The sequence below is a fragment of the Poecile atricapillus genome, chromosome 15 (genome assembly GCF_030490865.1).
Source record: "Poecile atricapillus isolate bPoeAtr1 chromosome 15, bPoeAtr1.hap1, whole genome shotgun sequence".
In the NCBI taxonomy this organism is placed as follows: Eukaryota; Metazoa; Chordata; class Aves; order Passeriformes; family Paridae; genus Poecile; species Poecile atricapillus.
The window spans coordinates 8,219,138-8,233,590 of NC_081263.1; the positions used below are offsets into that span (position 1 = coordinate 8,219,138).

Below are 14,453 nucleotides of genomic sequence, written 5' to 3' on the forward strand. Positions count from 1 at the left end.
GGGGCTGCTCCCATCACATCTGTGTTTCTTTCTCATGTGTGTCTCGTGTTTGCTGACTCTGTGTCCCAGAGAGGGGAGGAGTGGAGGAGTTCCTTTGTGTAAAGATGTCTTCGCAGCTATTCTCTAGTCATTGTGGGGTTTTTTTTTTGCAGAACCTTCAGTCTCTATTTAACCTCCTTGGGTTTTGTTTTGTAAGGATTAATTTAACACTGCTAACCATTTTATTACCCTTATCAAGAAGAGCAAAGTCTATTTTTGATCTCTGCCTTAGACCTGCCCTGCTCCACAGGGGCTGCTCACTGCAGCACTGGCACTCCTGCATCCCTGCCAGCATCCCCACCAGCATCCCCACAGCACACAGGCAACTCCAGGAGACCCAAGACAGAGTCATATTTATTACTGTGTTGTGTCCCTCCCCACCCACATCTCCCACTCTCCTTGGCCAGGCAGCTGCTGCGTCCCATGGGTGTCTCTCAAGCCATGCCCTTGGGGACAGGAGATGCCTGTCCCAGCCCTATACCTGCTCCAGCACCACTGGCACCCCCGGGGGACACCTGTTCTTGCTGGAAGGAGATTCCAGCATCTCTGCCACACTCCAAATCTTGGGTTTCTGGGGCTGCTTGCCCTGCCCAGGGCCTGTCCTCATCTTGGGACTGCCCTCACACCCATCCTGCGCGGGGCTGGAACTGGGAATGGGGACGGCACCCGATGGGACCCCCTCGCCCTCGCTGTCCTCGCTGTCTGAGGCGCTGCGTGTGGCCCAGCTCGCCTTGTTCTCCTTCTTGAGGCGTCGGCGGGCATTGGCAAACCAGGTGGAGACCTGGGTGAGGCTCATCCGGCTGACCACAGCCAGCATCACCTTCTCCCCCTTGCTGGGATAGGGGTTCCTGGGGTGTCGTGCCAGCCAAGCCTTCAGTGCCCCGGTGCTCTCTCGCGTTGCCGCTGCCTTCGCCCGCCCCGGCTCTGTGGGCAGCCCCAGCGGCACTTCATAGGGTGCTGAGACCTGGAGGGGCAGAGGGGTGTCAGGGTGGGACAGGGGGGCATGATGGCCAGAGGAGAGGGGCTGTGGATGTCAGGGCTTGGCCCTTTGTTTGTGGGAGAGGGCCAAGCTGTATCCTGCCCATCGTTTTCCTCTCCCATGTGCACCCAAAGTGCCAAGTGCAGGAGGGTATGTGTGTGGGGGCAGGGGAATGCCAGGGAGGGGTAGGAACCTCGGGACAGCAGGTCCCCAGCCCCGATTCCAACCACCCAACACGGTCCCAATCCCAGTCCTGGGAAAGCCCCATATCCCGTTCCTCCCCCGGAGCTGCAGCGCGGCACTTACCAGGGGTGTCACAAGGCTGAGAGGGGGTGGCAGGAGGCTGTACCCGGCCAAAACGGGACAGGAGCAGGAGTAGGGGTAGGGGTAGGGCAGTAGGGCTTGGGGCGGCCCCCGCAGGTTCCCCCAAGGCCCCCCGCAGCCCCCCAGCTCTTGTCCTGTGCTCCTCTCTCCCCGAGGTGCTGCCATACTGCAGAAGAGGAGCTGGGGAGCTGCTCCTGGGTGTTTTATAGCTGCTGGGGTCTGCAGTGACTGACAGCTGATTAGGTGGTATTAGCACCCACGAGAGCAGCAGCAGGATCTGGGGCACCTGATACCCCCCCTTTCCCTGCTACTGTTAGGCAGGGACTTGCAGGGACTGTCCTCCCCGCCTGCCTGCCACCAGCCAGAGCCCTGCTCCCTCCCAGGCCCCCAACTCTGCACAGGCTACACAACTCCCAGGAACAGGGTAAACGGAGTACAGTGGCACCCAGGGCTGGTGCATGGGGCCCACCGTGAGCCCCCCGGACACTCACAGTCACAAGCACACAGCCCAGTTGGGGCTTTACTGCAGTGCTGAGCTGTGTCCCATGCATGACCCCAGCCCTGATTTGGGGCTGTGGGTGGCAGAGCCCCCTATGCTGTGGAAGGGTGGGTTGGAGGGCCAGGGGATGGTGGAAGAATTATGGCACCGTGGGAGGACAGCAGCCCATGCTGCCCCATCCTGCTCCAGCTTGGCCAGGTCCTCATCCAAGCCCCAGCATTGCCATGCCTATCACTGGATTCCCTGCAGCAGAGTGGTGAAGGGGAAGTGCCTCACAGCCCCACAGACAGTGGGGACCCCTGCAAGGCACTGGGGGGTTCCTGTGGCTGGCACAGCAGGGCAGGGGTGGGCAGCTGTGTGAGGGGCCTTGAGAGCCCACGACCCCCTGAGCCACCTGCTCCTGCCACCACGCCTCCCCACTAAGACTGGGATTATCCCACAGGTTGTATCCGTCATTAAATACCGACTAATAACGCTCTCAGGATATTAAATATGTAACAAACCCGCTTAGCGCTGGCCAGGACAGGAAGGCGAAGGTCACCGGTGCTAATGAGCCCGGCCACATCCCTGGATCCCTGCAGGCCCTGGTGACAGCAGAAGGTCCCAGGGCTGAAGTGCCAGCACCCAGAGGTCTCAAGCCTCCGCACAATCCCATGGCCACAGCCCAAGCAGCACCTGGAGTTCCCAACATGCAGCACCCAGAGTTCTGCTCCCATCCATCCCACAGTGGGCTGACCTTGTGCTCTGGGCAGCCACAGGCATGCAAGCCTCAAGCCAGCAAGGACACTGGTGCTGCTGCCTGGGACCAGCCCTGGCCATGGCCCTGCAGTGGCCCCATAACCTTGTCCCCACGGGACTCGTCCAGCCCTAATCAGCGCCGTGGATCTGCTTGATTAGATAATGGGGCTGTAATCTAGGAAAGCGCCTGCGGATTGCGCGCAGCACCCTGACCCTGCACAGCACAGCTGGAGAGGGAGGGCCACAGCCAGCAGCCGGCACAGCGGGCAGACACAGCTGGACACCGACCGAGCCGCAGCCGGGCAGGCACAGCCGCGCACCGGCACAGGCAAGGCTGGTGTGAGGGCAGCGGGACAGAACCACAGCTGGGAACCACTCATCAGCCGCAGCCACCTCAGGGGAGGTGTGGAGCCACCCACACCTCACCTCCCCGGTCCCACAGCGGCCCCGGTGCCATCGCCGTACCCTGCAGGAGGGCAGGGAGAGACCACAACAGATCACCCCGCCCCCGTAGGGCTCAGGCTTCACAGAGGCTCTCACCGAGCCACGGTGCTTCCCGGCCTTTTTCCCCTCGATGGATAATCAGTTTAATGCAGGAGCAGAGAACTAAAACTCTGCGATTAGCTGTTATAATCGCATGTAAATACGCCCAGACAAGCCGCTCAGGAGGGTGCTGTGTGGCTCGGGACAGAGTTACACGGGATTTAGGCTGTTTACCACTTGATTAATTTCATGACTCCAGCCCCAAGCCCACCGCTGTCCCAGCTGCCCGGCTCACTTCCCAGGAGTCAAGGTCACTCGGGCGGGAGGCAGCTGATAGCCCAGGGCATCTGCCAGCAGTGAGTGGCCCAGCCCGGCGCTTGGCTCCCGGACCCACGTGCCTCAGCCCCACAGCCACGCTGAGGCTGGGCTGTCACATCCCTGTCCCCTGCACCCCCAGGCACACACACACACAGGTCTCCATCCCTTTTTATTCATAAGCATAGTCAAAGCTTGAGAACATCACAGCCAAACCCCTCCAACAATCACTGATGGACTAACATGAGAGTCCATCCCTCTTCAGAAGAAAAAGAGAGCATCTTCTGCCTCCTTCTCCTTGGGTTCCTCCAGTCCAGAGCCCTGCTGCTGCCTGCCCGCAGGCTGGTGATACCACAGGAGGGCTGGCTGCTGGCACAGTAGGACCACTGGCCCCATGGCTGCGGGGAGCAGTGGCTGTGGCTGCACACACCTTGCCTCTGGCACTGCAGCACAGTTGTGCCCAGCCCTACGGCTTCCCCAGGATCCTCACGTTCTGGGCAGGCGCCGATCCATGGCTGCCCACGCGGACCGTTCAGGAAAAGGGATTTCAGACCATCAAGTGCAACAGGCAGAGACCGTCCACACGAGGGCTGCCCCCGTGGCTGCTGAGCAGTCTCTGGGGGGAGCTGCAGGACTCCCACGCCACAGGGCCGAGCGGCAGCGTGTCCCTGGCTGTGTCTGTGGCACCGCGGCTCAGGGGTGTCCTTCACAGCCCTGGCACAATAAGGCAACTGCTGGCTGGGGCGGCTGCTGCCGGTGCGGCCGCCTGCCTGGCACGGTGCGGCCCTGCCCGGTGCTAGTCCGACAGCGTGATGACATCGTAGTGGATCCCCGGCTGCAGCTGCTGCATCTGCTCCGCTGCTGCCTCGGTGGTGAAGACGCCCTGCGCCTGGGCCATCGCCGCATCCGCCACTGCTGCAGGGGAGGTGGGTCAGTGACTGAGGGCAGGTGGAGCTGGTGGCTACTTAGGGCTCCCCTCCATATTCCTCGCCTGCCCCCAGGGAAGGGACGTGAGGTGACCCTGCCCATGTGAGGCTCCAGCACGGAGCCAAGCTCCGGATAACCCCGTTCCAGAACTGACAGGCTGGGACCAGCAAATATCTGCCCTTGGACACCATGGCTGGCAGCAAAACAATGATCAAACCCAATATTCCCAGCCCTCCCACCAAGGGCTGCTGCAGGACTTGCTGCCAACTCCAGCAACAGGACTGGCACCCCCAAACCCTGGGAGGACTGGCCCTTCTGGCAAAGGGCCCTGCTACTACCTGAGACAGCTGAGTGTGCTGCTGCTTCCAGCTGTGCCTGGGTGACGAGCTGCTGCTCAGGTGACACGGGCATGTACTGGATCTACACAGGGGAAAATAGGGAATCCCTGAGGGGAGGGTTCCTCCTGGAGCCGCTCCAGCCATGGTTGCTGCACTCAGGCACCAGCCCATGAGCTCCCTCTATTTCACATATCCCTCTCCAACTGCAAGCTCAGACCCACCCTCCAGCTCCTGCCACTATGCCTGGCTCCTTACCTGCGACTCCGGGAGGAACTGGCCACCCTGCTCGTACTGGATATGGGTGATCTGACCGTCCTGCACCTGAGGACAATCAGTGAGGCTGCAGTAGGGTCTGTGGCTGCCCAGGCCCCCAGCAATGCTGTGACCCAGGGTAAGCAAGAGGGAGCAGGAGGGGCCCAGCCTCACACAGGATATGCCATGAGCCCCACCTAGCACACAATGGGAGCAGACAGTCTGAAGCTCACCTGGATGTGATGTCCCTCTGGGACAACAACATACTCTTGGGGAAGCAAGTGTGGGACGCCTTCCTGGGCAATAATGTACTGAACCTGCAAACAAGAGAATTCAGATCCAGAAATAGGTCACCACTACTCACCCCCCTTAAAACAGCTGGGATCTGGTCTGTTTCCTGTGCCTGTTTGCACCACCCCAGTGCCTTCAGCTCTCCCTTCTGCTCTCCCCACTGCTGCCAGCTCTTCCCACTGGGCAGTCTCCCATCCCTGGGCCATGTTCCCTCACCTGGTTGTCAGCAGTCACTAAGTGCTGTACTGTCTGTCCGTCAGCAGTCGTGATCTCCTGGATGTAGGCTGCCTCCTCCTGCAACGTCAGGAAGCGCCCATGTGGTCATGGGGCTGAGCCTGACCACAGTCCCCCAGGAGGCCCCCACTGTGAGGAGTGGCCACACAGGACTGGAGGTTGAGGCCAAGAGACTCAACTCACCTGGCTGGTGACGCTCTGCTCCTGTGCAACAAGGATGTGCTCCTGCCCCAGAGCCTGCTGCAGCCGCTCGGGAGCCAGCACAGCCTGGCCAGCCTGCAGAGCTGCTGCAACACAGGAAGAGCTGGTGGGGATGCTGCTGGGGACACTGCCAGGGCTGATAACGGCCTTGCTCCCCACTGGCCACTGCCTGATATCTGCCCCAGTGAAAAGCACAGGGCAGTCTCTGGGCTCTGCTCACACAAGGTGAGAGCTAAATAACTATGGGCAGAAAACACCCTCCACATCAGACCCTGAACTCTGCTTCCAGTGTGAGCTTCTCCCACATGCACTATCTACCAGGACCAGCCTGGAGGGAACACAGGCCCCCTCATTCCGCACAGTTGCCCATGCCCAGCCCCTTGATCTCTGTCTCCACCAGCAATCCCAACTGCAGGATGATCCTCCTGGCCCTTCAGCCCCACCAGACCCGCAAGTGGGGTGAATCCCACATGGTGCTCCAGATGTAGGACATCCACATGTTCCCTGGTCCCAGGGACATGTCTTACTGTGTAGGGTGGCCAGGGTGTCCTCGTCACTGTTCAGGATGATGGTCTGCTGGGCAGCCGGCCCTGGCCTTTTGCCCTCTGAGCTGTGCAAACGCTGCGTGTGGAACTTGAGGTGTCCATTACGGTTGAACCTATGGAGAGGCAGAGTGAGGTGGACTGTGCCACAGGCAGCACAGGATCCTGTGCTCTCTGCAGGCCACAGGCCCCATAAGCACATCCAACAACATGGCTTGTCCCCTCTCCCAGCATGTTCCCATCAGTGCCCAGGGACTGAACCCTCCTTGGTTCCTTGGAGGTTCCTTGGAGACAAAGTTGGGTCCACCTGCAACAGGAACCATTCCCAAGGGCACTGCCTCCTCTAATGGGCTGATCTGGGGAAGGTTTGCAGGCAGACACGTCTGCTAAGAGAACCTTGTGGAACTCTGTGGGATCTCCCAAAGCGGGATCAGCCCAGAACCATCACTCACCTCTGACCACAGACCTGGCAGGCAAAGGGCTTCTCATTGGTGTGGGTCAGCATGTGCCTGCGCAGGTCCTTCTTGTTCTTGGAGGCAAAGCTGCAGTGGGGGCACTTGTGTGGCCGGAGGTTGGCATGTTGAACCATGTGGCTCTGGGGCAGGAGGACAAGTGCTGTGTCAGAAACCCCCCTGGTTTCTCCAAATGCCTTGTTCCCAGGGCTGTTCTGCACCAGGAAACTTACCCGGACCTCTGGCCAGAGTGTGGCAGTGAAGGGACAGTCAGGACACTTGAAGGTGCTGGGCCCAATGTGGGCTCTCTTGTGACTCTCCATCTCTGCTCTCCCTGTGAACATGGCTGTGCAAATCTTGCATGAAAACTTTTTGGCCGTGGAAATCTTGCATGAGAGCTTCTTGCCTGTGGAAACCTTGCATGAGAACTTCTTGGTCATGCCTTGGATTGCAGGCCACTTGATCTTTGTAGATGAGACTTCCTGCCCCTCGGATGCTGGGGATAAAGATGAGTCCTTCTGGAGTTGCCTGGTGACACACTGCAGCAGGGGCCACTTGACGCTGGCGGGCTGTGCCTCCTGGCCCTCCGCAGGTGAGGAAAAGGCAGCATCCCCGCTGTGGGGCTGCGAGAGAAACACCAGTCACATCTGCTCACACTGCTGCTCGGGATGGGGAGAAGGCTCAGATCCTTACCTCCATGGTCTGGAACTGGCTCCCTGGAACACTGGATGACATGATGTAGTGATTGCTATGGTCCTTCAGTGCCTCCTCTGCCATCACAGCTCCGCTCACCACAACTGTGTGGGAGGTCTCCATAGGACTCTCCTCCTCACTGCTGGAGAGCACAGGGTCAGGGAGGATCTGCCTGCTCCTCACCACTAAAGCCTCCTTACTAGATGCCAGAAGTGCCTCCCTCTCCCCACTCTTTCCAAACAGCTGACCTGTACAGTGTGCCAGGAGCCTGGATCTCCTCGCTGATGGGTGCAATGATGCTGTACTCTGCTGCTCCACTGAAGGGGATGGTGATCTGCTGCAGCTCCGAGCCACTCAGGCTTGCTTCCCGATAAGCCTCCTGCACAAGTGTCTGCCCAGGCTCTGCCATGTGCAGCATCACCAACTTTTGCTGCTGCTCCTTAGAGTCCACCTTTGTGTCCTCCTCCTGTGCCTGCAGCTCACAGGGGCCTGGTGTCTCTTCTGGGTCATCTGGCTTCACCACTGCCACCTGCACAATACAGCAGTTCAGCCAAAGAGGCAAGGCTCTGCAAGACACCCCTGTAGCAGAACAGGGCTGGGAACCCTCCTTGCGCCAGCCCCCAGCAGGCCTGGCTCCCCTTGACTCTGCCCACCTGCAGTGAGCCGGTGGCCAGCTCCCGCTGGGCGCTCATGTTCAGCAGGAGATCCAGGGCCGTCTGCGTGGCCAGCTCTGCTGATCCAGCCACATCTGGGGGATGAGGAAGGGTCAGGCAGGAGTTCACCTACCTCCTTTCCCATCCAACCCCCTTACCGAGTGCTCACATACCTTGTTCATAGATGATGGTGGCCCCTTCCAGGGAACCTTGTGAGAGAACAGAGGGCTCTGCACCTGCGACAGTCTGAACCGTGTGGCAGGTGATGGGGCCAAGAGGTGCCTGCATGAGAGAGAGAGCTGACAGCACAGTGGGCAGTGAGCACCGGGAGGAGCTGGGGCCAGGCATGGCACTCACCGGTGGGCTGGCCTCTGGCTCAGCTGGTGCCTGCACCTGGCTGTGCTGCTGCTTCAGCTCCTCGATCTGCTGCAGGGTGAAGAAGGGGCGGCGGCGGCAGGGCGGCTCCTCGGGGTGCCTCTGTGCCCACTCCTCGAAGGAGTCAGCATGGCGGCATTGCACGTGCAGGCGCAGGTTCTTCTTGTGCTTGGTGGTGAAGTGACAGAACTCGCAAGCAAATGGCTTCCCTCCTGCAGGGACCCGGAGGGGGAGTCAGGCAGGAGGTCCCCAAGGGGTGGCAGGCAGAGCAGACAGACTCTGAGTATCTCTGGGAGAAGGGAGGGTGCAGGACATCGATCAAACAGCTCCTCTCACCTGTGTGCTTGACTGCCATGTGCGAGACCAGGAAGTCCTCCCGGAAGGTGGAATACTTGCAGACACTGCACTTGTAGGGCTTGTCATTCATATGCGACAGCTGGTGGTTCAGCAGGACCTTCTTGTCCTCGCAGACATAGTCACAGAACTCACACTTGAACCTGCCAGGACAAAGCCACCTGTCACACCTGCTGAGGGGGAGCGGGACACAGGCTCTGCCCAGGCATGCCGGGCTCCTACCTGCGGTTGGCAATGGCCTGGATGTGCGTCAGCAGGTGCATCTTGAAGGTGTAACGCTTCTTAAAGGACTTCCCGCACTGTGGTGAAACAAAGTGAAGCAGTGTTCACTTCCTGCCCTATCTCACCCACTGCCAGCCCCTCCCCAGGCTGTATCCCCCTCACCTTGTCACACATGTGTGGTTTCTCTGTACTGTGTGTCTTCATGTGCTGTGTAAGCCTCTTCTGCATTGGGTAGACACGGTTGCAGACAGGGCACGGGAAGGAGTTCAGCTTTGGTGGCTGGATGGAGAGCATAAAGATGAGATCACCTGGATGAGCTCACCAGTTTCTTTACCCTCTCCCCATTGGAGAACGTGAGTTGGCTTTCCTCAAGAGATCCAGAAACAATGCACTCAACAAGGCATTGAGATTTTGTGGAAGACCCAGATGTGCTTCTTCCCATACAACAGCTCAAGTCAACAGAGTATTCAAACTCACCGGATCAGCTCTCTTCTTCCTGAAAAAGAAGTAAGAAAAGCCCCTTGTGTCAGCCACACCCCAAGGCCAAGCTGCCATATACCCAGACACCAAAACTCCATTTTGGAAAGGGTCAGGGGATGGGGCAGCCATAGAATCCTCCATGACAAGAACAGTGTCAGTGCTATTCAGTTCCCAGGATTGTGCTGCCCTCACCTGTCCCGGCTGTGCACTGTGGAGTGCCGAATGACATCCTTCTTGTACACACTGGTGTAATTGCACTCCTCGCACTTGTAGGGCTTGCTGCCCACATGGTTGAACATGTGCTCCTGTAAGAGGCAGACCAGGGCCATGAGATCTGGGGCTGCCAGGCAACTTGTGGGTTCGAGGCAGGGAAGATGAAGCTCACCTTGAGAGAGGACCAGCGCCGGGAGCGGTAGCTGCACTGAAGACACTTGAAGAGCTGCGGGTCATTGGCCTCGTGTGAGTTGACATGGAAGCGCAGGTCATCGTGTGTGAGGAACCGCGAGCCACAGATCCGACACAGGTAGGGCCGCATCAGGGGCTTGGGGGACTTGTAGTAGTACCTGTAGGAACAGGAACAGGGCTCAGAGTTGCGGTGACAAATGGGCTGGACTGGCCCTGGGCACAGGCCAGAGGGCCCAGCACACCCTCACCTGCGCCCCATGTACTTGCGGTATTTCTTGCCCAGGAAGCGGCGGGAGGGCCGCCCGCGCCGCCGGGGGATGACATCTGCATCCTCAGCACCGATGGACGTGGGGTCCTTGGAGGAAGGGTCCTTGTTCTCGGAGTCAGACTGGCTGATACCAGGCTCTGCCAGGCTCTCACCAGTCCCATTCTCCATACCAGAGGAACTGGCTGCTTCCAAGTTCTGCAGCTCCTGGCTTGGTGTGCTTTGGGACGTCACCAAGGGCTCCACCTCTCCTCCTGTTCCATAGGACACAGCACAGTTCCATCACATTCTTGCTGCGGCTGCAGGAGCTTGTGCACCACTCCCTGTTCCACCCCTGAACAGGGTTGCTGCCTCCTGCCTCCCTCACCTTCTGGCATATCCTGAGATATATTCTCCAGACGATGCAGCTTGCGGGGTCTCCCTGGGCGTCGACGTGGCCTCTCCTCACTGGACGTGGGGACAATGCGGCCATACTTGGGCAGTCGCCCCCGGGGCTCATCCTCAGCTGGATTGTAGTCACTGTCCTCTGCAAGCAAGTGCCCCAAAACATCAGGAACTGAGAAAAACACTAAGCTACCTAAGATGTAGGGAGGGCAAGTCCTACCTTCAGGATCATCAATAGCACCAGCATCCATAATATCATCATCTTCTTCTTCTGGGGCCTCCTCATCCTCAGTCTTTGGAACAGCTCCCACCTTCCGTGGTCGTCCTTTCTTCAGCGCCAGAGCTGAACCCACTGCCACAGAGAACAGGGTGAAAGCTCTTTACCAGCCTGTGCCAGAAAAGGCCCTTATGCTCCAGCTCCTCTCTCGTTTCTTCCCAGCAGAGAGCAGAGCCTGTTTGCAGTGTCCCTCAGCATTTGGAACACACCTGGCTGGAAGTGACGCTCTTTCATGTGGTTGATCAGTGTTTTCTTAGAGACACTCTTGTACTGACACATCTTGCACTTGAACTGCTGCACCACCACCACTTCCATCATCTCTTCCAGGGTCTCCAAGTCTGGCTGGTCCAGCTCCTCCCCACCATCTGTTTTTTGGGCTCGGTCTGGCTGTGCAGGCAGCTCCAGCACTTCCAACTGCCCTGAAGGCTCTGAAGAGCCAGGCTGGTCAAGGTACGTGGAGGTAGGTCCATCAGCAACAGCTTCTATTGCCAAGCTACTGGCTAGAGCAGAAGTGGCCATCTGGGACACCATGGGGGCACCTGAAACCAAAACCCATTCAGCCAAGGGGTAAACCCTCACCTGCATCCAAGGCTGCACATGTAGAGGGGGCACAGGACTGAACACAAGCTCAGAAACAGGCTCACAACAGGACAGTGGTACAGAAGCACTGTGGCTGATACAGCTGCAACACCCACTCCAGGCCACACTCCAGTGGCATAAGGCTCAGAGGCAGAGCTGGCCACCATGGACAGCCCAAAGAGCTCCCTCACCATCATCAGGGCCTTGCAGAATGAGGTACTGCGTGGTCTCTGCTCTTCCATCCTCTGCGCTGGTCACGGCGATGCAGCCTGGCAGGGAGAGGAGAGGAGAGCAGAGTGGTGACTGCCAGATCCAGGGGCTGTAGAGTCACTGGGGCTCTTCCAGTTCAGACAGAAGCCAGAAGGTGTGAGGAGGGTCTGGCTTTGGGGATGGAGCCTGCTCTGGGCTGAAAGAGCTGCTGAACAGAAGGAATGCTGTCCAGCAACATGAGCTCCTCACCAAACCCTCCAGTCACAGCAGCAAGGCAAGAAGAAAAAACCCTGCTGACGACTTAATGATCTTAGAGGCTTCTTCCAGCCTTAACAATTCCATGTCCATATATCCCCCACCTCCTGAGGTCTGGTGCAGTGGCAGCTCACTCCCCAGCCCACCAAGCCATCTCCACATGGGAGCACACACTCACTCTGGATGATGTCAGGTCCGATTGTGGACTCGATGATTTTGTCAATGGCTGAACCCAGGTCTGAGGAAGTGGATGCAGTGGAGTCTGACACAACTGTGGCTCCATCAGTGACGACACTGGAGTGGACCAAGACTTGTGGGGACTCTGACACCATGATGGATTGGCTCACAGTGGAGACACTGGAGACCAAGGTGGATTGGGCAATAGAGGATGAGTCTGGCAGGTAAATCCTTGGAATGGTGTCTGTGCTGGAGCTGCTCTCCGAGACCTCTTCCTGGCAGATAAAGAGTCCAGAAGAGCTCAGGTAAGACACCTTCGCCAGCCCAAGCCCCTGGAGCAGCCAGCTTAGGCAAATGACCCGATGTATCACCGCAAAACTTCCAGGAAAGGCATCAGAGGAAATCCTTTGGTACTGACAAAAACCTGGACCCCCAGGGCTGCTTTTGATACTAAGGGGAGTTCTGCTCCTCAGACTGACAAGCAGATGCTGGACCAGAGGTATGACAATGCCACAAAACTCAGTCTGTCAGAAATGTCTACAGAAACCCCTAGGAACCAGAACCACGGCTGCCCTCCCTGCCACCCCATCCTTCCCACCAGCACCTACCAAGGAGACGCCGCTGCTGTCGGAGCTCTGTCCCACGCAGGAGTCATCGGTCCGGGAGAGGAGCCCAGGCCCCGCGGCGGCATCGCTGCTGTCCGCTGACACGGCCTCCGAGCTCCCGACGCCCAGCCCGCTCTCGGTGGGCTCTTCCCGGGCCGCCTGCAGGGTCGCGTCGCTGCTGCTCTCCACCGCATTTTCCTCCATGCCCGCCCTGCCGGGACCCGCTACGCTCGACCTGCGAGAGGACCGCCGCCGTCAGGGCCGCCACCCACTCCCCGCTGTCCCGGTCCACCGCGGAGCTGCAGGCTGGGCAGGCCCGGGGCCCCGGAGCCGCCATGGGCCCATTCCCGGCGGTCCCGAGCAGCCTCACGGGGGTCCCGGCGCCGCCTGGCGCCCCCGGTCCCGTCATGCCCCGCGGCCACGCCCGGCGTTCGGCCGCCATCTTGCCGCGGGGTCCCCCCCGCCGCCTCCGCGCGCGCGCACACGGCGGGGCGGCCCCGGTGCCGCCGGGGCGGGGGAGCCGCCGCCACGCCGGGGCGAGGGGGTCCCGCCGCCGCCGCCCGCCCGCCAATCCGCGCCCTCACCCGGTTCGCCGCGGCCCAGCCGTGTCCCCGCCGGAGCCGGCACCACGGCGGCCGCCATGCCCCCCCGCCCTCTTGCCGCGCAGTGATATGGCGGCGCTGGACCCGCGCTGGGACTACTTACTGCCGGCCAGCCCCTGCCCCGCCTGCAGCGCTCGCTGCAGCGGAGATGCACTCCTCGTCCCGGCCGCCACCTCAGGCGCCTCCCGGCGCCGCCCGCTCCCCGCGGGAGGGGAGAGGCCTCGGCGCCCCGCCGGGGACTACTTTTCCCGCGGAAGGGTCGGCGGTGGTGGGACCTGCGTCATGGCGTCAGGAAGCGGCGCCCGGGCCCTGAGCGTCGGCGTCGCGCCGGGTTGCGCTGGTCACGTGGCGGGAAGGCGGAAGTGGCGGCCGGACTGGGCTGGGAGCGGAGTGTGGGCGGTCGGTGCGGTCACACCGTTCTCTCCCCTCCCTCCGTTTCCCGCCCGGCCCGGCAGCGTGTTCCCCCAGCCGAGGTCCTTACCTCGGGTGAGCCGTGCAGCCCTGGCGCTCCAGCTCCCGTTCCATAGCCCGCGGTGGGCGCTGAGACCGGCGGGCCTTGTGGGCTGGGGCTGGCCGAGCCGCGGGACCTCCGCCGCGCCCTTCCCTGCGAGTCCCGGGGCCTTGTCGCGTTCAGCCCCGGCGGCGGCCCAGCCTCAGGCTGCTGGGCCCTTTCCCCGTCGGTCTCTGGCGGGGAATGGCACCTCCTGTCCGTTTGTTCCTTGGTGCCGAACTTGCCTCTTTCGATGGCAGCTCTGTGTCTGAACAGCAGCCACCTTCCGATGGGCTCTCGCTCACCAAATTCTGCCCTCCGGGACGGTTTTCCCCCAGAGCAGATGGTGACGGGCACCTGATCTGGGGGGAAATCGGGCTGCACCCGCGCTTGGGGTGCACAGTCTGGGGGGCTGCTCTGGCCTCACTGGGGGCTCCCAGAGCACTGCCGCTGGTGGGGCATTCCTGCCACGTCCCGATGCCACAGCATTCCCTGCAGGGATGTGCTCGAACTTTGCTGCTGTCCCAGCTCCCTGCAGCACTGCTGATCGCGCTGCTGTTCCAGATCCTCCAGCGGAGCTCAGCTGTGAGTGGCCTGGGCTTGGCCTCTGCTCCATGGTGATGGCTTTAACAAACGCTCAGGTGGCTCCTTGTTCCCACTGATATTTTCTCATGTTGCAGTGCTCTAAAGAGAACGGCTTTATCCTGTTTTTTTTTCTGCAGGAAAGGCAGCTGTATTGTGCCTGAGATCTGTTGGGGCTGGGCCATGGTGGGCTGACCCTGGCTCTGGGTCCCTGTGGAAGGAACACACGGG

General features: G+C 60.3%; 2 protein-coding genes across 9 annotated transcripts; both read right to left on the reverse strand.

The window, feature by feature from the left end:
• Window positions 1-449: 449 nt before the first annotated feature.
• Window positions 450-1,191, reverse strand: LOC131584811 (iroquois-class homeodomain protein IRX-3-like). Its single transcript, XM_058850308.1, has one exon. It carries the CDS (start codon window positions 854-856, stop codon window positions 515-517), a length of 342 nt encoding a protein of 113 aa, XP_058706291.1. The 5' UTR covers window positions 857-1,191; the 3' UTR covers window positions 450-514.
• Window positions 1,192-3,536: 2,345 nt separating this feature from the next.
• Window positions 3,537-13,465, reverse strand: ZNF335 (zinc finger protein 335). 8 transcript variants are annotated; one of them, XM_058850277.1, is made up of 28 exons: window positions 13,254-13,465; window positions 12,552-12,783; window positions 11,945-12,218; window positions 11,493-11,570; window positions 10,932-11,261; window positions 10,666-10,797; window positions 10,429-10,587; window positions 10,045-10,315; window positions 9,777-9,954; window positions 9,584-9,696; window positions 9,389-9,407; window positions 9,074-9,190; window positions 8,912-8,988; window positions 8,672-8,832; window positions 8,318-8,547; window positions 8,134-8,242; window positions 7,961-8,055; window positions 7,556-7,836; window positions 7,308-7,449; window positions 6,848-7,237; window positions 6,615-6,757; window positions 6,148-6,278; window positions 5,603-5,706; window positions 5,402-5,479; window positions 5,128-5,211; window positions 4,898-4,963; window positions 4,643-4,724; window positions 3,537-4,292 (listed from the first exon to the last, which is right to left on the reverse strand). In XM_058850277.1, the coding sequence occupies exons 2-28, from the start codon at window positions 12,750-12,752 to the stop codon at window positions 4,174-4,176; spliced, it is 4,164 nt and encodes a 1,387-aa protein (XP_058706260.1). In that variant the 5' UTR covers window positions 12,753-12,783; window positions 13,254-13,465; the 3' UTR covers window positions 3,537-4,173. The 8 variants fall into 8 exon arrangements, with proteins under 8 accessions (XP_058706260.1, XP_058706259.1, XP_058706262.1 ...); XM_058850276.1 differs by lacking the exon at window positions 13,254-13,465 and adding an exon at window positions 13,133-13,205; XM_058850279.1 differs by lacking the exon at window positions 13,254-13,465 and having other exon boundaries at window positions 5,603-5,703; window positions 12,552-13,033.
• Window positions 13,466-14,453: the final 988 nt, after the last annotated feature.

Coding starts and splice junctions, on each gene's coding strand:
- LOC131584811 (XM_058850308.1), bottom strand. CDS start 856: ATGCTGGCTGTGGTCAGCCGGATGAGCCTCACCCAGGTCTCCACCTGG.
- ZNF335 (XM_058850277.1), bottom strand. CDS start 12,752: ATGGAGGAAAATGCGGTGGAGAGCAGCAGCGACGCGACCCTGCAGGCG. Junction 12,219..12,551: donor ACAGCAGCGGCGTCTCCTTG/GTAGGTGCTGGT, acceptor TTTATCTGCCAG/GAAGAGGTCTCGGAGAGCAG. Junction 4,725..4,897: donor AGTTCCTCCCGGAGTCGCAG/GTAAGGAGCCAG, acceptor TCCCCTGTGTAG/ATCCAGTACATGCCCGTGTC.